Source organism: Mus musculus, chromosome 10 (genome assembly GCF_000001635.26).
Source record: "Mus musculus strain C57BL/6J chromosome 10, GRCm38.p6 C57BL/6J".
Lineage (NCBI taxonomy): Eukaryota > Metazoa > Chordata > Mammalia > Rodentia > Muridae > Mus > Mus musculus.
In genome coordinates this window covers 36,973,988-37,001,917 of record NC_000076.6, presented here as the reverse complement: position 1 = coordinate 37,001,917, position 27,930 = coordinate 36,973,988, and the positions used below count along the sequence as shown (strand labels likewise).

The 27,930-nt window shown below is 41.5% G+C and overlaps 1 protein-coding gene across 4 annotated transcripts; it reads right to left on the bottom strand.

The window, feature by feature from the left end:
* Window positions 1-28: 28 nt before the first annotated feature.
* Window positions 29-27,621, bottom strand: Hdac2 (histone deacetylase 2). 4 transcript variants are annotated; one of them, XM_006512555.4, is made up of 14 exons: window positions 26,583-27,046; window positions 16,679-16,791; window positions 15,494-15,611; window positions 13,764-13,838; window positions 12,630-12,768; window positions 10,020-10,161; window positions 8,218-8,310; window positions 8,034-8,142; window positions 4,789-4,929; window positions 4,416-4,524; window positions 3,821-3,951; window positions 3,349-3,504; window positions 1,492-1,549; window positions 29-389 (listed from the first exon to the last, which is right to left on the bottom strand). In XM_006512555.4, exons 2-14 carry the CDS (start codon window positions 16,751-16,753, stop codon window positions 359-361), a joined length of 1,377 nt encoding a protein of 458 aa, XP_006512618.1. In that variant the 5' UTR covers window positions 16,754-16,791; window positions 26,583-27,046; the 3' UTR covers window positions 29-358. The 4 variants fall into 4 exon arrangements, with proteins under 4 accessions (XP_006512618.1, XP_030100750.1, XP_017169295.1 ...); NM_008229.2 differs by lacking the exon at window positions 26,583-27,046 and adding an exon at window positions 27,115-27,374 and having other exon boundaries at window positions 30-389; XM_030244890.1 differs by lacking the exons at window positions 15,494-15,611; window positions 26,583-27,046 and adding an exon at window positions 27,115-27,621.
* Between the last annotated feature and the right edge of the window lie 309 nt (window positions 27,622-27,930).

Genomic DNA, 27,930 nt, shown 5'->3' with positions numbered 1-27,930 from the left:
GCTTTCATAATAAACAGACAGAAAACGATCCAAGTACAATTTTTTAATAAAGATAATTACAAAAGATGGAAAAATCAGCTCAGAAAGGCCAATTGTTTCTTTAATAGATCCGGCTTTTGACATAATAACACATCAATTTAAATACAATCACATAAAGCATGGTGGAAAAAAAAATTTGCTTCATAATTAGAAAAACTCACAATAAAACTTGCCAAGAAAAACAAAAACAAGCCATTTTGAAAATAAATACAGTCCATGCCAAAACAGTATAAAATGAAGCCAATGTCCTCAAACAGGGAAGGTTTCTTATCCCAGAATCGTCTCACTTTTCGAGGTTCCTAAAGTTGGAGAGTCAAATTCAAGGGTTGCTGAGTTGTTCTGACTTGGCTCTGTTGAAAGAGGATCATGAAATATTAAAAGTAATAGTCTTGGTTTAGGAGCACTGACCTGGCTACTTGCACAGTCTTATAGATTCACACCAAGCTATTCACTGTTGTTGTTGTTGTTGTTTTTTCTTTTTTTTCTGAGCAATAAAAGCCTTAATCTTTCCAGTTGTTTTACAACTGAGCATTCTAAGTTATCCTTCAAAATTAGCAAACAACTGGGTGACCAAGCACACGTGCTTGCTTCTAACACAGACTCTCATTCTTCAGCCCAGAGTGACGATTTAAAAATCACTATGTAGCTTAGTGTGGATTTAAATTCATGGCAATCCTCTGGGCTCAGCCTCTCCAGTGGACTGAGATTATAGACTCAAGCCTCTTCACAGGTGTGGATAGCCCTGGGGCTTACTTATTATATTTGATGCTACTTCCTTCTCCAGTGAGGGCCTACAAACAAGCAATGAGTCAGCACTCAGGTTTACTTCCCATAAACCTGCTTCCCACCTAATTTGTAAAATAAAGGAGAGCTGATGATTGGGCAGATAAAGGGAAGGTGGAGAAGAAGGTGGGGAGAGAGAGGAGAAAATAGGGGAGGGTGAGGATGCAGAGGAGGGGGAAGAAGAAAAGTGGAGCAGAAGCACGTGGCCTGGAGAAACTGCAAGTTCTAAGGGCTCTCACAGTTGTTGACGATGGTAGTGTAGCGGTAGATCTGCCCATTCTAGGCACACAGCATGTATTCATATTAATTGAGTTGTGTTTCATTGCCAGGGCATATTTGGGTTGGAGATTTACCGCAACACTTCACCTACCTAGCCATACATGCATTCTGATAACAAAATTCTCCAATAGGCTTTCACTTAGCCCAATGTTTTTTCCTTAAACTAGCCTGTCTCCTAACATCAAAGTATTCTAAGCACAGTAATATGAGCATCATGAAAAACACGATTGCATACATAAAAGTTACCGGTCAAATAGCCTAAGCACGTTACCCACACGCAGACCTGCACTCATTGTATGTTCTCAGGCTGTGCCAGTATTTCTCAAGTATGCATGCCCCCGCCCAACCCCCAAGACATGCATGACGTCTACAGACACAAGCATCGCTCACCCTTTGGGGTCTGTTTTCTCACCACTATTGTCCTTGGATTTGTCTTCTTCCTTAACATCTAAAGACAGAAGAAAAATATTGATGTCTATTTTGAAATATAAGACACACAATATATATATGTATGTATATAGTGTATATATAATAAATGTTAAAAACAAAAAAATAATTTAGCTTCTTGCCTTTAGGATCACTTCCTTCTTACAGTGCAGACACAGTTCTCTAGAATGTGGGTCCCAAAGAATGAACAAACTCTCAGGTAAGAGGAAAGGGTATCTTCCAGGGAAAACTGTAAAAGGACTGAGGCACGGAAGCAGTGGTAAGACAGAAGGAGCTCAAGAGAACTGTGTCTGCACTGTAAGAAGGACGTGATCCTAAAGGCAAGAGGCTAGATTATGTTTTTTGTTTTTAACATTTATTTATTCAGAGTGTGTGTGTATGTTTGGGCATCCACACCATGACTTCCATAGGGAGGTCAAAAGACAGCTTGTAGAAGTCAGGAGTCTTCCTCCAACATGCAGATCATATGTAATCAGGCTTGGCAGCAAGCACCTTTACCTTGCTGGCCCACAATATCCCATTGTTCTAACCTTAAATTTTTAATTACTACTAAACTGAACTTCATAACTTAAATACAGTAATTAAAGTAAATGTCCCAGATTAGCCAGAGTATTTTCTCTGTGTAAATTAGTTATGAAGCAATGGCCTCATGGAGAGGTGCAGGGACAGCAGCACGCTTGGGCAATGCAGACACTGCAGGGCACTGCTGTCACCTCCCATACAAATCTACATGCCGACAATGGAGATTTCACATTTTAGTGTCTTGGATAATTCTGGCTAAATTTTTACTCAGTGCCAAGAGGGGGTGGTGGTGGGTCTTATTTGAGGTTATGACCCATAGATTATTGTGGTATTTTGTCTAAAATACCAAGAGTCAATTTACTTTATCACTTTCCTATTTGGAAAAAAAAAAGAAAATGCAGAAGATATTTTAAAATAGAAAGAAACTGAGTTGGAGGTGGTGGCACATTTCTGTAATCCCAGCACCCAGGCATCTGAGAAAGGACAATGGTGTGAATCCAAGGCCACCCAGTAAGTAGCCGGAGCAGCCATGTCTATATAGTGAGGCCTAGTAAAGCCAGGCAGCCTCACTTGACTAGTAGGTCAACTAAAACTTGCAGCATTATCATGTTTAAAGAGGCTACTGCCCACTCCTTACCCCTGCACAGTTCAGCATAGCAATGAGAAACCTGAGAGTGCTAACGAGGTGCTGTAATGGCATGCTAAATAAACACTCTGAATGAAATACCGGAAGACACCAGAAACTGCCCCTTCCTATCTTTCCTCAGTTTTAGTTTCTTCAGTTCCTAAAGAGTCTTCACTCTTAAAGTAACTTTTCAAAGGACTATGTAGCTTAACTTTTGCTACATGAAGTCAGCTTTAACCAGTATAAATTATTTAGAATTTTAGCCAGGTGTACTGGCATGCCTTCAATCCCAGTATATAAGAGGACAAGGCAGAAGAGCACTGAGTCTAAGTCCACCTAAGCTACAGTAAATGTTCTGAGGCCCAACATCTGTAACTACTGTCATCCCCTTAACCCCATCCCATGACATGTAACGTTTACTACTATGTTATTAAAAGGAAGGTTTCTATACCACAAAGAAAATTTGAGCACAACTGTAAAACCTTTAAGTCAGCTCTGAAGCACTAAACAGTAAGCATGAGCGGTAACTAACTATCTCTTACACCAGGAAAAGTTACCTGCCTAAAGTGAGACGTGTGACTGCAGGATCGCTAAGAGACACAGTGCAACCCTTAAGTAGGGAAAGTGAAATGGTCACCAAAACATAAACCGACCTGTCTTCTTGTCCTCTGTCTCCTTCTTGTCTTCTTCAATCCTAGCCTTCTTTGCTCCTTTCTTATGATCAGCAACATTCCTACGACCTCCTTCACCTTCATCCTCAGAATCTGAAAACTCTTCATCGCAAGCTATCCGTTTGTCTGATGCTCGAACTGATACACAAAAGATTTTATAAATTTGATAATAGCCACAGGTTCTACAATCATTGCATAGGTAAGACAGATAGATAGATAGATATATCAAGTGCCTACTTTCTGGACACAGCCATGTCTGTGTAGTCACACAAAATGAAACTGGTGATATTAATTCAGGCTTTGAGACATCAGGGAGCTAAATCTATATGTAATTAAAATGGAGAGAAGGAAAATCACAACATGTGCTGTGAACCATTCCCTGTGTACCTTCAATTTTAAGTCTTATTTTGACACATAAGAAAAATGCAAGAAGACATAGCAAGGGTTTTCTTACTGGAAATTCTTTTGTCCGGGTCTTCTCCATCCTCATCTCCACTGTCTTCATGAACAGCATCCTCTGGAATAGCTTGCATTTGAACACCAGGTGCATGTGGTAACATACGTAGATTTTCAAATAAACGCTGTCTAAATGACACAATTTATTAGACAAAATCCACTGTATGTAAAGTTTCTGTTATACACAGGAGGAACTAAACAAGAACGAGCTTTCATTTACTAACCACTGAATGGGACACTATCTAAGCATCAGATCACTGCATATATTAGCTGACTGAACCCACAGCACACAAACATGTACCTTTTCACCTCTATTTGACAATGAGGTGTACTTATAAATGTCATACAACTGGTCTATGGGAGAGAGGACACAGCCCGTTCTGATCAATGTTTCTACATTCTGTAGACATAAAGCATTTGATCTAATAAGAATGTTTCTATTTACAAAGGTTACATATTTGTATTAATATAAGAGATTAAAAAACAGGAATAGCCTAAGGTTAGGAAGTATCTGATGTATATGCTAAACCAACTTCCTTTATTTGACCTTCTATAGCCTCCTGAAGTTTCATTAAGCCGAAGTGATTTCTTACTTTATCTTTTCCATATATTCTGGAGTGTTCTGGTTTGTCATGTTTGAAGGACTAATATGCAGTTTGAAGTCTGGTCCAAAATACTCAAAGTAATCATTATATGGCAACTCTATTAAAAACAATGAAAAAACAAGTTACACATTAAAAGCTTAGCTTCCGTATAATCTCAGAAACATAATCCGAATCCAGATAAAAGAACTATTCCCAAAGGAAAGCTTGAAAGTGCACATGGAATGCTCTCACACAGATTTGCAATCTAACCACTCATCCATCAGAAGAGATCACACATTTCAGGGGTGTGGCAGTAGACTCTCCCATGCATCCATTTGTACATAGCAGATGTTCTTCTAGATACTGCAACCTGAACACCTACCATTGGGAATTTCACAATCAAGGGCAACTGCAGTCTCATATGTCCAACATCGGGCAACATTCCGGATTGTGTAGCCTCCTCCACCGAGCATCAGCAATGGCAAGTTAAAAGTTTTCACTACTTCTACACATTTAGCATGACCTTAGACAAAGAAGATTTGGGTAACAATGAAATATGTATTCTTTAGCAATTTAAAATAGGACCTTAAAAAGGATAAATACAAACAATTTTACTCAACCAAAAAATGTCTGTAGACAGCCAGGCAGAGTGGCACATACCAGCAATCCCAGCTCTTGGGAGGCTAAGGTACGTGGATCAGAATTGGGAGGCCAGTCTATACAGCATGACTACAAGGCAGGCACCTCAACACAAGGTGGGGGGGGGGGGGTAGGGGTGGGGGGGGCAGGGAGGAACAATGACAGGGGATGATGACGAGGGTGGGGGGCCTGGGGGGGTGTATATCCAACTAATAACTTGTACTAAGTGTTAAAATACGCACACATGTATTTTACTACCATAGAAGACGTTCATGAGAGATCACATAAGGGAGAGAACACAATAAACAAATGCTAAATTTTGTTTCTCCCGCACAGACATGTGTGGCTTAATTTCGAAAAGCAATACCAAAAAGTTTGACCACAGAGTATCCTTATTGCTGGTATTGTGGATAATTTTCTTAATTTATTTAAGATTACAAACCTCCGCCTTTAATCCCAGCACCCAGCAGAGGCAGGCGGATCTCTGAGTGCGAGGCCAGCCTGGTCTACAGAGTGAGTTCCAGGACAGCCGGGGCTACACAGAAAAACCCTTTCTCGAAAAACCAAAAAAAAAAAAAAAAAAAACAAAAAAAAAACAAAACAGATTACAAGCCTCACACAGGAACAAGTTACAAGTTTCCAGTAACTTCTGGTGCCATTCAGGCACATAATTCAACCATTAAAGAAAGAAAGTCCCTCAATGATGACAGCAGAGATTCATGGATTTTAGCCTTATTAAAAAAAAGATTTTTTTTTTTTTTAAAAAACAAAGTCATTTCCTTTTGCAGTGGGCTTTCACCTGGTATTGAGACGCTGGCTGCTCTAAGCACAAAAGTCATTGAATCTTTGGGTCTGGTTAATTTCAGTGTGTGATTTTATTTTTGTTGTTTGTTTTTGTAACTTTTCTATAACAAAGCTTAAAATATTTGGAAAAAAAGAAAATGCCACAAAAGAAAAAAAAATCCTCATTACCTAGTGAGAGTTTATAGTGCCTTCTCTGTTTTCTTCATGTACATTATCAACCAGGCATCTTCTACTACAACAGTGTCTCTTGGACATTTTTAAGGACAGAAGTTAACTTCAGAGTACAATGAAAGAGCCCAGACAAGACCAGCATTCTACCACCCAACAGCAGGAAAAATTACTACAAAGGGGTTTTATACAATGAAGGCTATAACCCGTAAGAGGAAGCACGGAAAAGAACACCACAAGAAGAAATAATTAAGGAGGCAAGGTGGACAGCAGCTGGCTGCTTGGCTTCACTAGGCCTGAGACAATGTAGTTGAAGCCAGTCGCAGCAGTGTATTCTAAGTCTGAAAATGGAATTGCAAATTCACAAATGAACTTCTACCTGTTGAAACACAATGCAGATGTACTATAAAGAGTCAAATGCAGTTTATAATGAAAGCTACTACTTTTAAATACAAGCATTATAAACTTTCAGTTACAAAAGAGAACACTAACAGTATATAGCTCCTAAAAAGAAAGGAACTACCTGGTGGCTGATGACTTCCGGTTAAGTCTTATCTGCTCGGAAACACGAGATATCTATGAACATTCTATGGCCCACATGAAAGTGCTGTTAACTGAATGCTGACCTCCAGGAGAGTGGCCAACTAATTTTGTATGACCCAACTAGATACGAAGGAGAGTACCAGAGCATGCCACAGTGCTGAGGCTGGTCTGCAGAGTACAATCATGAGAAGTTCTTAACATCTATATTTAATTATCTTAAAAGTTCTGTAAGAGAACTCAAAGCAAGATGTTACTTACTACCTCAAAGTTCACACAGAAAGTCTAAAGTAAAACATGCAATGTGCATGCTAAGTCATTTCTAATCCAAACATTAACTTTATTAAAAAGATTTATTTTATTTATCTTTTTCTTTATGAGACAAGGTTTTACTATATATAAAGCCTTAGCTGGCCTGGACCCATCTCTGCTGTTCTAATGCTGAGTCTAAAAGCATGCGCTGCCACATGCAACTTTGCTTCATTCTGAAACCCTCGAAGTTCATCCCATAACAGCAATATGAGACTTGTATTCAGCATGTGGACTTCGGCTCTTCGTAAGGACTTGAGAATTTCAACACCACCTTACACATTTACACTTGGGCTTCTTTCCTCATGAAGACACTTATGTGTTCCACCAGCAAGTTAGATACAGTGCCCACTGATCAGGAGACATAATAAAGCAGAAGCAGAGAGCTCTCTGTCCCATTAAACCCATGAGGACACTAAGTCCGAACAGGAGGAGCTCAGTGACAGAGCACCTGAGATAGCTGAGCAGAATACATTAGAAATTCATAGTTTAGTAATAAGGAATATGGAAACTAAGCAAACAAAAAAATCCAGAAGAAAAAAAAGTGAGTCTTGCCAGTAGAGAAGACTGCTAAGCTAAAAACCACTGCTGCTGAGCACTAGCCACAGCGACCGAAGTTCTTAGGGTTGGGTAAGGAAGAGAGTAACCATGATAGAATAAAGTGCGCCAAGCTAAATCCTCATACTCTGTAACAGCAACTGAATCAGACAACAAGGTACAGGTCTTCTGAAAAAACTGATTAAAAACTGCTGGCGCTGACATGGCAACAAACTACTCATGGATAAATACATAAACATAAATATGATAACATGTAAGACTTGGGGAACTAAATTAACTAGTCAGCCACATAACAAAAACAAACAACAACAACAAATAAAAATCCACTAAAAATTCAAATATAGAGTTTGGCATCGAGTTGGCAAGCAAAAGGTAACAATGAGAAATTAAAAATATGTTTTTAAACATGTATGGTGCGTACCACATGCATGCAAATCAGAAGAGAGTGCTAGATTTTGAGCCAACATGTAGGAGCTGGGATCCAACCCAAGTCTTCTACAAAAGGAACATGTGTTCTTAACCATCTCTCCAGCCCTCAGCAATGAAAACTTTTATGGGAAGTTCTTGGGGAGGAGAAACACCACACCAGGGGGAACGTGAACTGCTTACCTTTGACAGTTAGATTGAAACAACCAAGCCTGTCCCCAGACAGGGAGTCTGCGCCACACTGCAGCACCACCGCGCTAGGCTGGTACATCTCCATCACTTTTGAGATGATCTAGCCACAGAATAAGACACATTAGTATCTAAGGATATTTACAACTCCCATTTTATTTCTGAAAGCAGTACTTACAGGCTTAAAAATTTGTCCATATGATTCATCATCTATACCATCTCTCATGGGAAAATTGACAGCATAGTATTTTCCCTTTCCAGCACCAATATCCTAAAACACAAAAGTAGATCTTAGAAGACTATTTCATAACAAAAAGTCTGACATATTTTAAAATGATTAAAAGACCAAGTAACACACAATTCTGAAAAAATTAAATGTTTTCTTCATTTACATTTCAAATGCTATCCCCTTTCCTAGTTTCCTCTCCAAAAATTCCTTATATCCTCCCCCCTCCCTCTGCTTCCCTACCCACCCACTCCCATTTCCTGCTTCCTGTCACTGGCATTCCCCTGTACTGGGGCATATAATCTTCCCAAGACCAAGGGCCTCTCCTCCCAGTGATGGCCGACTAGGCCTTCTTCTGCTACATATGCAGCTAGAGACACGAGCTCTGGGGGTACTGGTTAGTTCATATTGTTGTTCCTCCTATAGAGTTGCAGACCCCTTCAGCTCCTTGGGTGCTTTCTCTAGCTCCTCCATTGGGGGCCCTGTGTTCCATCCTATAGATGACTGTGAGCATCCACTTCTGTATTTGCCAGGGACTGGCATAGCCTCACAGGAGACAGCTATATCAGGGTCCTGTCAGCAAAATCTTGTTGGTATATGTAATAATGTCTGGGTATGGTGGTTGTTTATGGAATGGATCCCCAGGTGGGGCAGTCTCTGGATGGCCATGCCTTCAGTCTTTGCTCTGAATTTTGTCTCTGAAACTCTTTCCGTGGGTATTTTATTCCCCCTTCTAAGAAGGAACAAAGTGTCCACACTTTGGTCTTCCTTCTTCTTGAGTTTCATGAGTTTTGTAAATTGTGTCTTGGGTATTCTAGGTTGTAGAAGTACGTTTTAAGCTCTAAGGCAGTTTTTAGATAACACACAAGCACTGTAGTTTGGGCTGGCGAAATACCTGGGTAGATAAAGCCCAACAAGTGAGATCCCCACGGTTTGATCCCCAGGATCCACCCATGGCAGGAGGACTCCTGCACATGTAACAGGGCACACATGTGCTCCTCCCCACCACACAAAATAAACTAAAAAGTTCTTACAAACCTCAGTTTGAGGCATGAAACAATTTTACAAGATGTAAAAGTAGAGCCCACTTATCCACCATTCTCAAAGTGAGGAGCCCTGTGACCCAGACCCATAGGTAGGGAGGGATCCTCAGAGCTTCTACATCCACTGCGCCACTCTGGGGCAACATGGAGTCCTGAGAACACAACCCCAGGTAGGGAGCCCAAAATCAGTCTTCAACACCACCTAATAAGACACCCTGGGACTCTATGCCTGTGATCTCAGATAAAGACACTGCCTGACCTCTCCCAACCTACCACAAGACAGTGTGATAATCTGTACCCCACACCTATAGAACACTGTCCATTCCCATTGTGACCCCACCCCTGCTACCCAAGACAACCTATGCAACCTGGAGAGGACAGCAAACTTTTTAGGATCAGCACTTACACCTAACTGAGTTGAGACCACTTCTGATCCCTCGTTTCTACATATTCAAAGTAATCACAGCTGAACAACAAGCAGCATTCAGTGGGTCCACATGTGACAAATCCTAACAGTAAGCAATGATCCCAACAACTGCTCAACTAAGGTGAGGCCACATCTCCGGAAACAAACAAAAAAAACCATACACACCAGATGCCGAGGTCCCATCACAAATACACAAACAAAATGACTAAGACAACATGGCTCTTCCAGAAATTAGCAACCTCCTATGCTCTTCTTATATTTATTCTGACAGAACTCAGTCTTACCCTCAAGTCTCCTGTTCCAGGAAAGTATTCCCCATATTTATGGAATGAGACGGTCATCACGCGATCTGTTGTATAAAAAGCTTCCTCAACACCATCACCATGGTGGATGTCTATGTCAATATATAAGACTCTCTGATGATACCTGAAAGGAAAGCGCAAGCCGGAATGTGGAAGCAGGTCCTTCATCTTACAGCGAATGCTCACCCTTCTTCCCCCGCAGTCTCAGCATCCAGACCCCAGCACGTCACGTCTCCTCGGGCTACCAAGACAATCGAGTACTGTACTCTGAGGTCTACCCTTGTCTTTACACTTTAAAAACGGGCAGACATTATCTATGTACTCACACCTAAAGGGTATGCCAAGGGCTACATTACACAATTTCAGAATTGTTGGGCTTAGTGACATACACCTTTCATCACAGCCATCAGGAGGTACAGGCAGGTGGGTCTCTTGAGTCTGAGGTCAGCCTGGTCTACAGAGAAAATTCTAGGAGACCCATGGCTACACAGAGGAACCCTATCTCAAACAAACAAACAACACAACTCAACATGGAGGGAGGGAGGGAGGGCTGGAGATGGCTCAACAGTTGGCAGTACTGGCTGCTCTTCCAGAGGCCGCAGGTTCAGTCCCCAGCACCCACACAGCAGGCTCACAGTTACCTGTAACTCCAGTTCCAGGTAATCCAACACATACACAGACACATGTGTAAACAAAACACAAATGACATAAAGTGAAAATAAATCAATTAAAAAAATTTCAGCATTATAAAATAATCTATGGGCAACTGTAACCAACATAGTGCTGTTATTATTTTTATTCTTTCAACAGCTTTGGAGTGAGCAGAACTATAGGTTGTTTCCTTTTCCCTGTGGTTATTTTGATAGCTGCTCATCCAGGCTCATCTCAAACCTACCTGCCTCTGGCATGCCGGTGTGCCACCCCACTCCCCGGTTTCCAATGGTCCAAGAATAAAACAAAACTCAGAGTATTTTATAACATGACAGTTCTGAGACAGTCCAATGTCCATATCCATAAACACCTTTTACAGCGAGATGAGCACATTTTACACATCATCTACAGCATACTAAGACCTCATGACTGTGACAGATCACAAGTGCCTTCATCATTCCCTGATGCTCTGTACACCACCAGTCACAGCAACTACTCAAATGAGCTTCTGTAGTCACTCCACCATAGAATGACATCAGTTCCATCCCTATGTCAAAGTGCAAATAGAAAAAAACTGTATTTAAAAAAAGCTACTGGTGTTGGAAAGTTGGACTAGTAGTTAGGAGCACTGGCTGCCTTCTAGAGAATCCAGGTTAAATCCCCAGCACCCACATGGTGACTCACAACCATCTCTTACAGCAGTTCCTGGGGATCTACCGGCCTCTTCTGTCCTCCATGGGCACTGCACACATGTGGTGCATAGACACACACGCAGGCAAAACACCAATACATACAAAATGAAATTTAAATTCACCATTTAAGGTAGTAAATGATTATCTTGTCACTGTGGCTGACTTAAAACATTTTGTTTATTATTTAAAGATGCTGTAACTGTGCTCATACAACGTAAGCTGGCATGATCAAACCCAGGCATTTATGTTCTCAAGGCACAGAAAAGCAACACTAAGAAAATCTAAAATAGTGCAAACAGCGAGCGGGCTTCATCATAGCAGAACTTCTTCATAAAGTTCAAAATCAAACATGATCAAATGCCCAATGTGTTTAGATGAGCAAAGAGAGCTGCTTACCAAACCAATCAAATCATGTTCAGATTTACCAGGTGAAGAACTGTACAGAACTGGGCTTACTCAAGACTAAGCTATGAAGGAAAAAGCAGCAGATCTCTAGAACTGAAGCCAGTGGAAGAAGCTTCAAGTCAATGAAGGAGATTTCCGGTTTCTGTCGGTTGGGGGAGTCAGATATGTTACACTGACAGCACTTAGCTGCTGTTTATTTAAGGTCAGGAAGTTAACTCTTGGGATGTACATGCGGGGCAAGAGCATCACTCTCAAAGCCCACAGAACACAGCTGCAGTCAAAGCTGAAATACAACTCACTGCAGCATTATAGCTAACAGTGGAAAATAAGCTAGTTTCACAAGTGTCCACACTCCTAAGGACCTTCACACTTCTGAAAAAGCAGTGAAGGATAACTTCCAAAACCCCTTCAGCAGTTGGGCATCACTGTGTGTCTATTATCTATGTGTTCTGTGTGTCTGTGTAGAGGATGGATGAGAGAACTGGGGTCAGCCACGCTACTAAGTGGCCAGACAAACTTCTTATAACACAAGTTGCAAAGGCTTGACTTCAAGTTACTTTAGCATTCACATTTCCGGATCTCTAGCAGCCATTTTTAATCAGCTTAGACGACTGCAAACCTAAATGAGCAGAGACCATTTACCGGCAGTCTCAGGCACGGCACTGTCTGCCCTCTCGCTCTCCCACTGTAGTGGTCTATTTCTCACACTTCTGCAGGGGCTCACAACAAACCCTGGAAGACTCAGCATTAATCTATTACCATTTATTTGATAGTCTTTAAAATCATTTTTTTCTTTCAATTAAGAGATCTGATCACAGGGAAAATTCAGTTTGAATTAACTTACTTAAGTAATTCGAGGATGGCAAGCACAATATCATTAACATAGCAGAACCCTGATGCTTCTGACTTCTTGGCATGATGTAGTCCTCCAGCCCAATTGACAGCCATATCAGTTTGTTGCCGGTTTAATTTCACAGCCCCAGCTAAGAAGGAGATACATGCTATGTTATTTATAAAATACTCAGAATTTTAAAAAATCAGGTTACACAAAATACATATAAGCGAAGCCCTATTAAATATGCCATGTGTAAGCACAAAAGGTTTGGCATTCAAAAGCAAAGGATTATAACTTCGGAGCCTAAGCTTTCCTCAGATAACCATTTTCCTACAGTTTACCCAACTAAATCACAGTGCACATGCAAAGTCTTAGTAAAAATGGCGGAAGAAAGAAGAGGAGAAAAAGGTCTCTGAGTAAAAAGACACAAGCTTAAAGACTGTGTTCAAGTAAAAACTGTTAAACACTGGCATTTTAAAGACAATTATACTTGCTACTTTGAACCTGAAATGCCTTCTAAGAACCCCAGGGAACATTTAGTCACCAGTATGGTACCACTGGAAGGGGGTGGACTCTCTAAGAGCCAAGATCTGATTTTAGTTTACTGGAGATCTGATCTTGCTTGAAAGGGATACTGGAATCCTCTTTTCTCCATTCAGCGGCCATGAGGTAAACTGGCCTTCTCCCAAATGCACATACCATAATGTGCTATCACAGTCCCCAAGGACAGGGCCAGTTAAGCTCCCAAACTGTGAACCAAGATAAACCATTCTTTTAAAAGTTACCGCAGGTTTTGTTACATTAACAGAAGAGTGAATAGCAATATCATAATATTCCAAGCCTCTAATCCCAATGATTGAGAGGCTCCAGGGGAGGATTTCCACAATATCAAGGTCAGCCCGGGCCCCACAGTGAACTACAAGACAGCTTGGGTACTCATTAAGTTGGAATGATAGCACATGTCTGTAAGCAAGCATTTGGGAGGTAGCCACAGAGGTGGCTGAGACGGAGGCCCACCTGGGTGATACAGCAAAATCAAGCCAACACAACCTTACTACCATTACAACTTCCGCTTTAGACAAAACCTACAGACACTCTAACCCCTTCAGATCCTCTTGAGGCTGACTGATTTAGGATACTCACCAACTGAACCACCCGTGGAGAGCTGACAAAACTCAAAGAGTCCATCAAACACCGGACAATCTTCTCCGACGTTAACTGTGGAAGGTGAACTTCATTAAAGTCAATCTATTATCAAGTCATTGAAGGCTTTTTCTTATAAACTATTAAAAATATTTGTTTCAGGCAATCATAGGTAATAATATAATATTTCATGGTAGCAATGTGAAATTTGTAATTTTAAAATATTACCTATGAATTTTAAAATTCACAGGGAGTAGTACTTCAATGTAGGTAGTATTATAAAAGTTATAATTTTATAATATAATGCTTATTTTACAAGATAATTAAATTGTTATCTATGTAATTCCATTACCAAATCTTATTAGGAAATTTGTGAAGTCACTCTACCCAACCACCACCATCACCAACAACATAAATCAAAAGCCTATATGAAAATAGGCACAAATCTAGTTTTCTCTTTAAATATGATAGTGAGTTAAAGATTAAGTGGCTGCAACCCCTTTCTAACTCATCTTACTGACCCTCACACACAGTGTCCCTGACTCCGAAACATGTTTTAGTGAGTATCAAAATATTAAGTTACTTTGTTTTTTTTCTGTGGCTAACACTGACTTCAGAAGCAGCCATGAATGAATCAGTTTCATGGAACATAAGACAGATGACATGTCACTTGGTCATGACATGGTTGGCTCCCTGTGCTGAGAGGAAAAAACACAACAGAAGTGTGTGTGGCCCATCCCTAGTCATTCTTCACTTCTCAGATCACACGTTAGCAAGAGGGCAGGGGTTTTACAGACCTACAGATACTATAAAAAAAGTTTTAGTTTTTTATGCTCAAATAGAATTTAATATAAACAAGCACTATAATGGTTTAAACAAATCCTGTCATTTACCCAAGGGCTGGCTACCCATTACTGTGTAAATCCCAAATAAAAAACCCAAAAAACAATAGATGTAATAGCATCCGTCCGTCCTATTCCAGTCTTGAGTCAACCAAATGCGATAACATACGGTAGGGAAATATGGTGTTCAGTGAACTTGAGAAATCCTTATCATTCGTCATCACTGAACTAAATCCACCTCTCACTGAGGAAATGGGCTCCGGTATTAAGCTTCAAAAGACAGCAGCCCACAGTTTCAGGATACTTGGCAATATTTCTTTAATACACTTGACTACCAGTTAATACAATTGACTACCAATAACAATACACTTTCACCTATAATCAAAAACATGTAGAAGAATAAAAAGAAACACAAAGAAGCCAACAAAAGGCAACATCTTTACATTACAGAACAATGTGACTGGAGTACACAGAAGGTGAAATGGAGGATTGTTAATGCAAGAGAGAAGCAGGTGGAACTCTGGGAGTTTGAGGCCAGCCTGATCTGCATTAGCAATCTCCAGGACAGCTGGTTACAAAGTCAGACCCTGTCTCAAAAAAATTATTAAAAAAAAAAAAAAAGAAAGAAATATATTTTTCTCTTGTAACTCTGTGATCTCCCTACCAATCCCAAACTTTTCATGGGTGCAAAATAAAAAGTAAAAGAACAAATTTAAATAGGTTTGTTTTCTAAAGTAACATTAATATTGGTTCAATGACCTTCTGAATTAATAATTATATTAATATTTTAAATTATGAGGAAAAATACCTATTGAGGCAACTCTGATCAGAAACTTTAAAAAGATTCATTTACATTCAGCACTAGTAAAATAATTATTTATAACGTACATCTCTGCATCTGCTTACTGTACTCAGACATATTATCTGGTCTTATTGATCGTAGAAACTTGATATACTCATCGCTGTGGTATTTAGTCATTTCTTCAGCAGTGGCTTTATGAGGCCTCTGAAAAGAAAAACACCAGGATGTTGGAAGTATCAGTTGTTAAATGAGAATTATCAAATGATATGTGTAAGTTTCCACGATCAGTCTCTCTAAATGAACCAGATCCACCTGAGTAGCAAGTTACAATGCTAATTCAAATGCACACATTTGTGGCAGGCAGCAGGCAGCCGGCAGCCCCTCTCCAAGCGAGGCTACTCCTGTTTGTTCAGGCTCTTTCCCAGCATAGCCTCGCTGCTGTCTACCCACTGACTTTCATCAAAGGTTTCTAAGAACACCAGCTTGAGATCTCCCTTAGCCTTCGTTTATTCTAACTTCTGCTCTGAAGAGCTCAGCTTCACTTACCACAGACTTCTTCCACAAGTCTTCCCATTTCTCTAAAATACCTGTATCTTAAAGAAATGCTTCCTATAACACTGTCTAGCCCTCTTCTCCTGGAGTAGTTAGTTAAGCCTTATCCTACCTTGCACTTTTTATGTATGCTCCTGCCCATGTTTCGAAGACTTTTTAGGTGGCTGTGTATCTTACACCATTTTTTACTTACCTTGTTATCATTGGCAACATTTCATATGTATGTTAACCAAATAAATATTTATGATTAATTTTCTACCAAACTCTTGCAATAATTCAGGTCAATTCTCTTTTATTTCTTTTTAAAATTACACTGTGGTTACTTATTATTGGAGGTGTGTCCTCATGCCCACGTGGAATTAGAAAACAATTTGGGGGAATTAGGTCTCTCCTTCTACTGTGAGAGTTCTGGGGAAGGTAAACAGGCCATCCAGTTGGTGGCAAGCACCTCTACCTATTAAGTCATCTCACCAACCCCAGGACAATTGTTTCTAGCAGCACAGGCAACTTAACAGTATTGTCACAAAAATATTTGGTGTTTGAAATGATCAGAGGGAAGAGAGGACTACTCCAATTCCTTAAGCGTTCTCTGAGGGACACAACCACAAGACCTGTCTGTGTTCGTTCAGATCTTTTCATCTACCACATGCATCTCCCACAGCAGCCTAAGAAGAGCTTTCAAATACCAGTTTAAAAACACAGTGCCAACTAGTACTTACATATATTTCCATTTTTCGGTATAAACCATAATTTAGCAGCAAGTTATGAGTCATCCGGATTCTATGAGGCTTCATGGGATGACCCTGGCCATAATAATAATTGCCAATATCACCTAAAAGAGAAAAGATGCTTATTAAATACCACCACTGACATGTACCCAACATCAAAAAATTTATATTTAAACAAGAGTTGTTTTTGTAACATTCAAATTACATTAGAAATCTAATATATTATGCAGATTTTATACATGCCTAGGATTCACATTCTTTGTGGAGAGAGAAAGTTTTTCTGACTTTTAGTTTTCCAATTTCCCTGGTTTGGTTCCTTAAGGTGAAATCCATTTTTAGTGGATTTTTGTTGTTGTTGTTGTTCATTTTGTAAATTTAGATACATAAGAAGTATTCTTGAAGTACGGAGTAGGATCTAATTTGTCAGCTAGTAGTGCTTCTTGGATAACTTATTGGAATCCTGTAGAAATACCTTACAGTCGAGCTGGAATTATGGAAGGGCTTAAATGTTCAGTGTCCACAAGTGGGAGAGTCACAGCATTTTTCAGGGTAATAAAGACACTCTTGTCTTCATTTCTCAGGACTACACAGTAGTAGCCTGTGCATTAAAACATCTTAGATGCTGTGGTGGTTTGAATATGCTTGGCCCATGGGAAGTGGCATTATTAGGAGGTGGGGCCTTGTTAGAGAAAGTGTGTCACTATGGAGGTGGGTTTTGAGGCCTCCTATGCTCAGGCTCTACCTGGTATGGAAAAGGCCCTCCTCCTGGCTGCCTGTGAAGGAGTCTCCTGCTGCTGCCTTTGAATAAGGATGTAGAACCCTCTTCCAGCACTATGTCTACCTGCATGCTGCCATGCTTCCCACCATGATAATGAGCTAAACCTCTGAAACTAAGCTAGCCCCAAATAAATGTTTGCATTTGTAAGAGTTGCCTAGGTCATGGTGTCTGTTCACAGCAGTAAAACCCAAACTAAGTAAGACAGATGCCAATGTCTTAAAACAACACACAGAATAATGCCAAAATCTGATTTTCAACCACAAAATACTTTTAGACAATAAGAAAGCTTGTCAACAAGCTTAGAAAACTTATGTATTACTTTTTCTAAGGTGAGGGACACTATCTACTTTTATGTGCCTGCGAGCTTGCCTATATATACATAGGCAGCCTGCATTGACACCTGGTGCCTGTGGTGGTCACGATGTGTCAGATCCCCTGGAAATGGAGTTACAGATGGCTATATGCTAGGAACACAACCCTGGGTCCTTAGTAGGAGCTGCCAATGCTTTTAACTGCTGAGTAATTTCTCCTGCCCTATAAGGAATAATTTTACAATGGCCTTATCAAGCAAGAAATGAGAAATTACTATTAATGTTATAGTTTAAAATCAAATATTCATAATTTGTTAGGACAGTTGACCTGACTTTAACAGCCTGCAGATCTTACTGTTTCAGCACAGGTTTATACAACAAAAGACAGCCCCCACACTTCATATATCTGCCCTTATAAGGACAAAGCTTAAGCAGGGTATGGTAGTGCACACCTTTAATCTAACACTGAGGGAAACAGAAGCAGGAGTCTCTGTAAGATCAAGGCAAGCCTTATCTACCTGCAAACAGGACTCCAGGCTGGCCAGACAACACAGCAAGACCAGCTCTCAAACACAAACATCCCCATTTCAAACTCTCCTCTCATAGTACCTTTTCACTTATATAGGGGCAATCAAAAATCCAGAAATTTTCATACTATCTATCTACTTGACAATAATCCAGAAAACATTTGCTTTTGTTCCCCCTTGAGACAAAATTCTAGCTATGTGTCCCAGGCAGGCATTGAATTCATGATTCCACTGAGAGACCACTGGCTTTTGCCACCAGACCCAGCTGAACATTCAGGTTTACAAAACCTGCCTTCAAACAGTATGAATCTGTTGGTATAGTACCTCTGATTTATTTAGTTCAATTTTTTCACAAAATGATTTACAAATTTAGGAGCACTCAGAATGCTAACTAGTTTTTCAAAGGTAAATGAAAACTTCAGAACCAGAAAACAATACATCTTGTTGACCTAAGTAGAAACTTTCTTTATTATATTATTATTTAACTTTAAATTTAAATATATTTTTGTCCTATTTTCCCCTCCCCTAATCCTTCCAGATGTTCTCCCTATGCAGCCAACTTTAAGTTGTAGTGTTTGAGAAGTAACAGCAAGAACATTTTCCTAGTACTCAGCATCAGCTTTTATTTCTCAACTCTAGGATGTACCACAACTTTATAACTGCCGAGAAGCATGTTAAATAATGTAGCCAAAATTATACAACTAGCAGATAGGAGCTACATTCAGATTTAGGAAGAAGAGAGCACAGGCAGTGAATATTCTTTTGTATTGTCACTGGCACAGCAATGTAATAGCAGGACAATGGCGAATGAGGAAAGAATACAGTATACATGCTTGTGCTCAGCATCGAATTTGTTCATTTGACGAATATGAACAAAATGGATGGCTTACCTAATTTATGAAGGGAGTTACCTTCTAACTATGAGACTCCTAACGTTATATTAATATATACAGCTTTCGACAAACTTCTGTCATAATTTTGAGGCCTTATTCTCAGTAAGAATATTCATTTAGCCTAAAAGACACATATTCACGAGGGCAGCTGAGCCATAATATGAATTTTTCCGAATCCCTCCAAAGGCTTGAGATATACAGTGGTGGAACATTTCTCTAGCATGTACAAGCTTTTGGTTTAATTCCTCTGCACAAAAGGGGAGCGACGGGAACGCAAAGGGGGAGAAGGAAGGGGAAGGAAAGGAAATGTAAGGGGAATGGAGTGGGGCTTCTAACTAGGGAGGAAGACAAATACAGGACAAGGAATGAGGACGGTAGAGGAACAGTGAGGATGTCTCAAGGATCAAGCACAATCATGCCATTGCCCTACTGTACCTATAATACACATAAGACTGTGTATAAATAGACACAGGCTCCCTCCAGGAGCCATTATCCACAAAAACAAAACAAAACAAAACAAACAAACAAACAAACAAAAAACTACGCAGCCGTCTTTGGAGTTGCTGGTCAGGACTATCCAAGAGACTCCCAAAATCTTATACGCTATTGCCCTTGGTTGCCCCCTAGAGGTAACTGCATATTGCTGAAGACATCATGCACTTGAGATGCAGGGCCCAAGAAGCCCCTGAGCTGGACAGAACTGAGAGCCTAATCCTTCTTGAGGACTACCCTTCATATTATAAAAAGGAGTCATGCAAGGCTCCAGAGGAGGGAAGCAACCAATAGTCCTACGCAGTTATGACACCTCTGAACCACAGTAACAACCACCATGGCAGCATAAATGTGGAGTGGTGGCACGCAGACCTTTACAGTAACCAACAGCTTTCTAATTGGATTTCAGATCCATTCAGCAAGAGGGAAATCATGCCTAGTATTGGAGACCTAGCCAACTCAAGACTACTGAAGTCATCCATCTTTGAATAAAATATGCAATTGCTACTTTACAAAAGCAGCAGCATCCCGATCTACATTCTACATAATTGTCCTTGTAAACACAGGAGCCTGTAGTCCTCACCCCTATAAAGGAAAAGTTCTCCTTGTAGCAGAGACCATTACAGAAAAGCACAATTGAAATGCAGAGTTTTGGAGCCCAGTACCAAGTGACACATCTACAATACAACCCCTACACCTTAGGGTCAGAGGGCATTGGGGAAGAGAGAGAGGGTTTAAAGAGCTTGAAGAACAAGGAGTTTACTGTAAGCCTGTCAGTGAGACATGTCAGAAGCAACATCCACAAAGTCTCACCAACATGACTGGCTAAACATGACCTGAACAAGGTCATTAACAGACACGTTAGTGAAGGTCAGGAGGCCTCAAGCCTAGACAAAGAACTACAGACAACTAAGGACTAAGGATAGGACAAAGAATCTCCTCCAGGTAATGACCAACCCATTGGTTATCCAATAACAAATAGCCAGCTCTAAAAACATATAGTAACACTGTATTTATGTATTTAGGAGTATTTATATGTATCAACAGTTAAAGAAATCCAAGGGTATGGATTTGAAAGAGAGCAGGTGGAAGGCTACACAGGAGGGGTTGGAGGGAGTAAAGGAAGGAAGAAAATGGTGTGATCATATTATAATTTCAAAAACAAACAAGAACCATTTTTGTGGGCAAGGCACCTTTAAACCAGCACTCTAGCAGCAGAGGGTAGGTGATTCTGGGAGGAGGAGAGGGAAGAATCTTCATTTCTAATGTTTCCTGTTCACTATTAGTTTTATACATGGCGACTTTGAAGTCATCTATTTCTTACTAAAAAACCTTCTGCCTTTTTCTTTTTTAAGAAAATGTTTTCTGAACTGATTCTTTTTAAATTTTATTTAATGTGCATGGTGATTTTGCCATACATATGACTGTGTCTGGTGGCCATGGAGGGCAGGAGACAGCATCAGATCCCCTGTGGCTGTAGTGAATGACCCCTGTGAACAACCCTGTGAGTGCTGGGAATCCAACCCAGGTCCTCTGAAAGAGCAGCCAGGGTTTTAAACTGCTAAGCCATCCAGCCCTGTTGTTAAAACGCTTAATCCCAACCTGGCGTTTCTACCCTGGCTTTGACCATTTAGTTTCCAGATAAAAGATACACACAACCTTTATATTTACAATAGGAATCCTAAGCCCCACATACAACTCTTCTGCTCAGCTATTGGCTGTAGGCATCTTTATTTACCAGTCAGAAATAACTTGAAGGCAAGGCCACATACTGTTACTCAGGTCTGTGTGCAGACTCCAGATCTTGGGGCCTGCACTTAGTATTGCAATGCACAGCAAGATCAAACCTCACACTGCTCTTCTTTTCTTAATTTCATGTACCTATAGTCTCTGTCAGTTACATAATTTCTTAATTTCATGTACCTATAGTCTCTGCCAGTTACATAATTTCTTAATTTCATGTACCTATAGTCTCTGTCAGTTACATAATTTCTTAATTTCATGTACCTATAGTCTCTGTCAGTTACATAATTTCTTAATTTCATGTACCTATAGTCTCTGTCAGTTACATAATTTGGGCATTTAAAATGTGATCCCATTTTTTGTTCAAATACTTAAATATAGTTTTACCAATTAAGAATATCCAGAAAAGTTTGACTCAAGATAAAAATATATAATGTACTAAAACTGGGACAACATTCTATAATCAAAGGTATTTCTAAAGCAAAAATGTGTAATTATCACAGTTAGTGGAATAAAGACAATAAATTGTAATTTCGTTAATTTCAGGATAAGCTTTTGATTCTGAGTGAACAAAATTTCAGATCATTGTAAATTTCAGGACTGTGAAATGTACTTTCACACTGTACATAGAGAAGCTGCCAAAAGTAGTGTGTGTGGGGGGGCTCGAGGGAGGGGAAAAAATCAAGAATAAAAAGACTACTGTGCAATTTCTGTCTGCCACACAACATTAGTTCTGTGAAGGTTTTAACACTGTTAGACCCTCCCTCCTCCTTGAAACACTGTGGAGTCTGGATCTCCACAATTCTGTCCTCCATTGTGTTCCTTCTCTAAGCTCACTTCCTCCAAACCTTTTAAATCTCAGCTTTTCTTCACTTTCCTCATAAGTCAAGAGCTTGTCACTGGCCAAGCAGTACACCAAGAGTGACTTCATCCTATGACTTCTCAGGAACAATTTCCGGAGTCTGTGTCTCTCCATACCATTACCTTCAACAAACACGTCAGTATTTATCACTTACCAGCTAAGAAATACTACTTCTCCCTGGGTTCCAGGTAATTTTTGGAAGTATTTTCATTTGATCTAAATCAAGATCTCAAATACATAATAGCCAATATAGAGCCCTTGATTCCATATAATCTCAATGGACAGTATGTTGTCCATCTCATGACCAGTCCAGAAATCACAACTCCCAGCCCTAATCCCTCGTCCAAGCCACCAACAAGTAGTTTTGATGTATTTTTTTCTTGGTTTATAAACCACTCTCAAATGTACCCGATTCTATCTAAAGACAACCATTTCCTTTCACTTTAACACTTTCCTCTAGCCTACATTCTACTTCTCACCAATTCTCTTATTGACTAGCCTCCACTTTAAAAGCTCCAAGACACTCCCTCTAAGAGTCAAACTCTCTTTCAACCAAGCTTGCTGTGCCTGGCCCCTTGGGGCTCAGCCCAGCATCCCTATCTCTGGGTTGCCCTTCTTTTGGGTACAACACATTCCAAGGACTTGGCCTTTGTTGTTTCACAGGGAGGACTGTTTTAAGACTGGCGCATATGCTTCCTAGAGATGCTTGTTTTATTACTCCATTCCTCTTTTACTCTGTTACAAACACCCATTTCCTTCTTAAGTAATCTTTGTCTATATGGGACAAAGCAGGGACTTAAAACAATCTTATGTTTCTGAACCCCAAACTGACTTCATGTACAAGCATAAACCATGAAACCAGAGTGAGACCGACTAACCAACATGGTGAGAGTAGAACTTCAATGTAATGGTGTTAGGGTGATGTTTCGGTACACTGTGTGAAGATGTGTCTCTATCCTTCCCCAACTGCCTAAGGCACCTCCTGACAGATTAAAATAAAAAGCCTATGGCTTACAGCAAAAGGCAGGATAGTAAGGTGGGACATCTGGAAGAGAGAGGAACTCAGAATTAGGCGTGGGGTATTCCCTATTCGGACTCGGAGGAAGTTGGTTGTAGGAAACTGAGAAGTATAAATGAGATAATTGAGTGATGAGCTAGTTGGGAGTAGGCCTAGCTTAAGGCCTAGGCATTTATTACTAAACAGAAATAAATCTCGGTGTCATTATCCATAGCAATGGCGGCCTTAAAAAAGCCCAAACCGTTACTTAATGACTTCACATTTCATTTTGCTAATGTAAGAAATTTTCCTTTTGTTCACCAACTCCATGTGTTTTAAGAATTTACTAACATTTAATTTTGCTAAGAAAAAAACCAATTATTAATACATTTTTTTAGGGACAGAAGAACAAAACTCTGCAAAAGAAAAATAAAATCTTTGTATTCTAGGTACGAATCTTTCTTAGACATTAAAACAGAAACCTATGTGGGGAAAGAAAACCCATGTGGAGAATATGAAGTGTCCACCTGTTTTCATCTATAAGTGGCAGAAGCCTAACCATCCTCCTGCCTACTGTTATAGTGGGAACGGACAGGCTGGAGAGTAGCTTAAGAGCATTTATTGCTCTTCCAGAAGACCCAAATTTGGTTTCCAGCATCTACGTGGTAGCTCACAACCACTCCTAAACATCAAGGGCACCAGGCATACACAAGAAGCACACACATTTTAAATAAAAGTAAAATAAATCTGACAACCGATGGCCACTCTGTAGTACTCTTGTATCTGTTAAGAAACTTAGGAGTACACTGGGAAATATAATTATAGTAATTGTTATATTCTATATTTTTGTTGCCACGTGCTTTCCTCTGGACTATGTCTCCAAACATTTTGATTCTGATTATCTCTATCAGAGAAAATAAACAAAGCATAAAGCAATTGGTGTCTAATTACATAAATTATGCATACATTCAATTCTGTTATACACTATACATTAGAAGGCACTACATGATTGGTCCCAAGCTTCACTCTAAACCAGGCAAAGTTTATATTTCTAGATAAAGTATTAAAAGCCTGAGCCTTGCAATTAGAACTAAATGTAGCCCCATCTGCTCAATTACACTTTGAGAAAAACGGGAAAGAGGTCAGAAAGGATCTCAGTGTAGACACATAATTAGCTTTATATCATTTACCGATCTTTGTCTTTTAGTTTAGTAAGAGATTAGCCAACATTCTGAAATGTGTTTCTGGGAGTTATGATGACCAGTCAGTAGTCACAGTCCACTAAGAACAACTCTGATTTCTCTTGTGAGGTTTAGGGATAGTTCATACGCTCCTATCTGAAAGTTCACAGATCAGTGGCACAGAGACCCTACAAGTACAATTCTGAAGACTGCAGCACACACGGAGAAAACCATATTCAATCTTCAGAAGTATTCTTCACTAAGCACACAGTCTTAGCAGGAAAACACTCACATGAGTTGTCAAGAGGCTCTCTGGGTGCCTAGTGCCCCGTTAACCTCCTCCTTTCCTGATCTCCTCCCCTACCAACCAAGTTAAAAGCACTAACATAAGACTAGTATACTATTCGAGCCCCAATCCTACTGGCCGGGTTCTCCACCAACCCAACCCTGCATGCGTCTGAAAGTCATGCACTTTCTTGGTACAAAAGTCACTTTACTTGCTCCTCTTGTTTAGAATTTAATAAAGACAATTAAAGATTGCTGCTACCTTTATAAACTAACAAGAAGAGGGTTTCTGTAATCAAGTCAGACGTGAAGGGAATTCTCTGCAGAGAATTCTCTGTAGTCTAGCATGCTATGACATGTTAATTAGCTTAACTATGACACCAATTTATATATCTTCAATTTTTGTTAGCGTCCCCCAAATGCAAATAGTCAGAATAAAAATAAGTTAAGTACATTCTAAAAACAAGTCAAGTAAGAACCACAGATAGATAACTCAGCAGATTTCCACCATCAATTATACAGTTGGTCACTCACAACTAGGTAAAGCAGCTGCATGGGCATAAGTCGAAAATCACATGACTGAAAAATGCCTCCCTCCACACCTTATCTCCATGACCAATGTCTATCCCACTCCTCAGCAAAGGCTCATCCCTACGCATGAAGCCAGGAAGGAGCTGTTCAAGACAGAGAGTCCTCTCTGGTTCTCCATCAGGCCTGGTGAAAGTTAATGGGACTTAGAGTTCATCACTGATGACAGAAGCTGACAGCTGAAGAGACTGAGCTGTTCCCCAACAGCTCAACCTTTCCCCTGACTCTAACAAGAGCAGGACTTTACTTTAGAAAGGCTGTAATTTCCAATGGATCAGAGAATGCAGGTCAGGGCTTTGCTATGACCCCAACGTCATAATGTAACTCATGTTTAAACCGACATGCTCTCCCATCTCTGCTCTCCATGATGGTGTAACTTCAAATAAACATGCAATACAGTTTGAGTCCTCTCAAACTTCCAATTAAGCCAGGCCATGGTGGCACATATCTTTAATCCCAGGATCTGGGAGGCAGAGGCAGGTGGATCTCTATGAGTTAGAGCCTCATTTACACAGTGAGTTTCAGGACAGCCAGGTCAACTTAGAGCCTGTCTCAAAAAACAAAACAGCCTTTTCCATTTTGGCCTAGCTTTCTGTAAGGTTTTTGGTTTTCCAGCCAATGACAGGTGGCTATTTTATTTAAAGCTTGTATTAAAAGATTCTGTCAAACCAAGAAAATGCACGACTATTTTAACAAGTTTAAGTGTTTCATTCAGCCTAGTTCTCTAATCTACCTCTCCAAACACTGTGACTTCAATACAACTACAGAAAACGCTCCCAATTTCATATTGCTTTGTGGAGATCAAGCGTTCAATCAATGAGCTTCGAAAGTTCTGTCAAATTTCCTTATTACTTCTCTCAATGGTTTATCTATTGATGTCTTGGGTGAAATCTGTATAGGCAGGGCACCATTCCATTTGGTGTAACTGAACCCAGAGACTATTACTACTTATACTCCAAATTAGAAAATCCTTACAGTCACCTTGTACCGTTCACTGCATTGTGAATATTTAGTCCACTTCTCAAAGTTTCCTGCAGCAAGGTCTTCACCACAGTAGAAGAGTTCCTAAGCAAGATGCCGGTGTTCTTTCCTAACCCCCCAGAGCAGGGTATTATAGCAGATCGAACAAAGAGCAACAAAGAAGGGGGAGGTAATAACCTCCCATAGAGACATGCCAGGACCCATCAAACAAGAACAACTGCACGCTTCCTCTCTCCTACCACTTCCCAACGACCTACCTACTTCCAACTCAAAACCCCTTAATTGTCACCGAGGAAGTGCAGCCCTTCCATTTGAACCCTGAGAAAGTGGAGCTCGAAGAACGCGAACAAAGGCGAGGGATGTAGTCCACGCAAAACACCAGCGAGACAGCGCCGCTCTGCGAACTTGGCCACCGGCCAGCAGTAACTCCTCCGCAGCCCCACCCGGGTGCCGGGGTCCCGGGTGAGGCTGGAAGCGCAGCGCGGACAGATCGGGGGCGAGAAGGGGGGACCGGGAGAGCGGGGGAGGGGACAGGGACGTGGGGCGGAGCTCCAGGACGCCAGCTTTGTGCAGTCAGGCCCAGGGTGCCAACTGGGGTTCCTCGGGAGACCGGTCAGAGGCAGTGCACCCTAAACCTGCGTGTGCCCGAGAGGACCCGAGAGGAGCGAAGGCGGGCGTCCCCGAGACGCCACCGCTGGGTAGGCCGTGTTGGTGTCCCCGCGGGCTGCCACCCCCGACACCCCGCCGCGCCCTCCCCGCATCCCGGCTGCAGGCTCCTCGGCCACTCACCATCATAGTAGTAGCACACTTTCTTCTTGCCGCCTCCTTGACTGTACGCCATGGGCTCAGGCCGCCGCCTCCCGGCTGCGGCTCCTCCTCCGGCTGCTCCCGCCCGCCGCGGCCCGGCGGCCAGACAAGAGGGCTGACGGGGACGGCCGGTGCTGCAGCCCTCGGAGCAAGGGCAGCCCGGAGCGGGACGGCGGCGGGTGCCGGGAGGGCCGTAGGGCACAGAGCGGGATAGGCAGCGGCGCCGACGCGCGACACTCGGCAGGGGTAGGCCTCCGGGCGGCGGGGCTGCGAGGCGGGAGCGACCACTGCGGCTGCGCGGAGGGGGGCACCACAACTACGGTCGGGAGGGAGCGACCGGGACGGAGTGGACGCCACCGGCCAGGGCGACAGTAGTGTTTCTACGGGTAGTCACACACAGTCCGGAGGTGCGCACAAGCGGACTTTAGCCCCTTGCTCAGAGACCCGGACGCGCAGCAGTGAGGTTCACCCCTCGGTCTTACGCGCACTGGTTGCGCCTGGGCCGAGCCTGCGCACTCCGCGCCTGCTCAAACGAATCCCGGGCAGTCTAGACCCCTCCTCCAGGGCTCATGCCGCTCCCCTCCCCCACCGCCGCGACGCTCCGGCCCGAGCCCGCCACGTGCCGCGGGGACCCCGAGGGGCCTCGGCTTGAGAGCTCCCTAGGGCTGCCTCCCCCCACACACACACCCGCTACCTGGTGGTCCGATATTCCCACGTGTTTCAATTCTCTTGTTCTCCCTCATTGGCTCCTGATAACTACTCTTGAGTTACAGAGAGGTTAATGGCAGACTCCTTGTA

Bases quoted from the DNA above. Each gene is read 5' to 3' on its own strand.
- Hdac2 (NM_008229.2), bottom strand. From the start codon at position 27,166: ATGGCGTACAGTCAAGGAGGCGGCAAGAAGAAAGTGTGCTACTACTAT. The intron at 4,525-4,788 runs GTAGGTGTTCAG...TGTTTTTAATAG, and splicing joins TGATTGTGAAATTCCCAATG to AGTTGCCATATAATGATTAC. The intron at 3,952-4,415 runs GTAAGAAATCAC...TGTGTCATTTAG, and splicing joins GAATATATGGAAAAGATAAA to ACAGCGTTTATTTGAAAATC.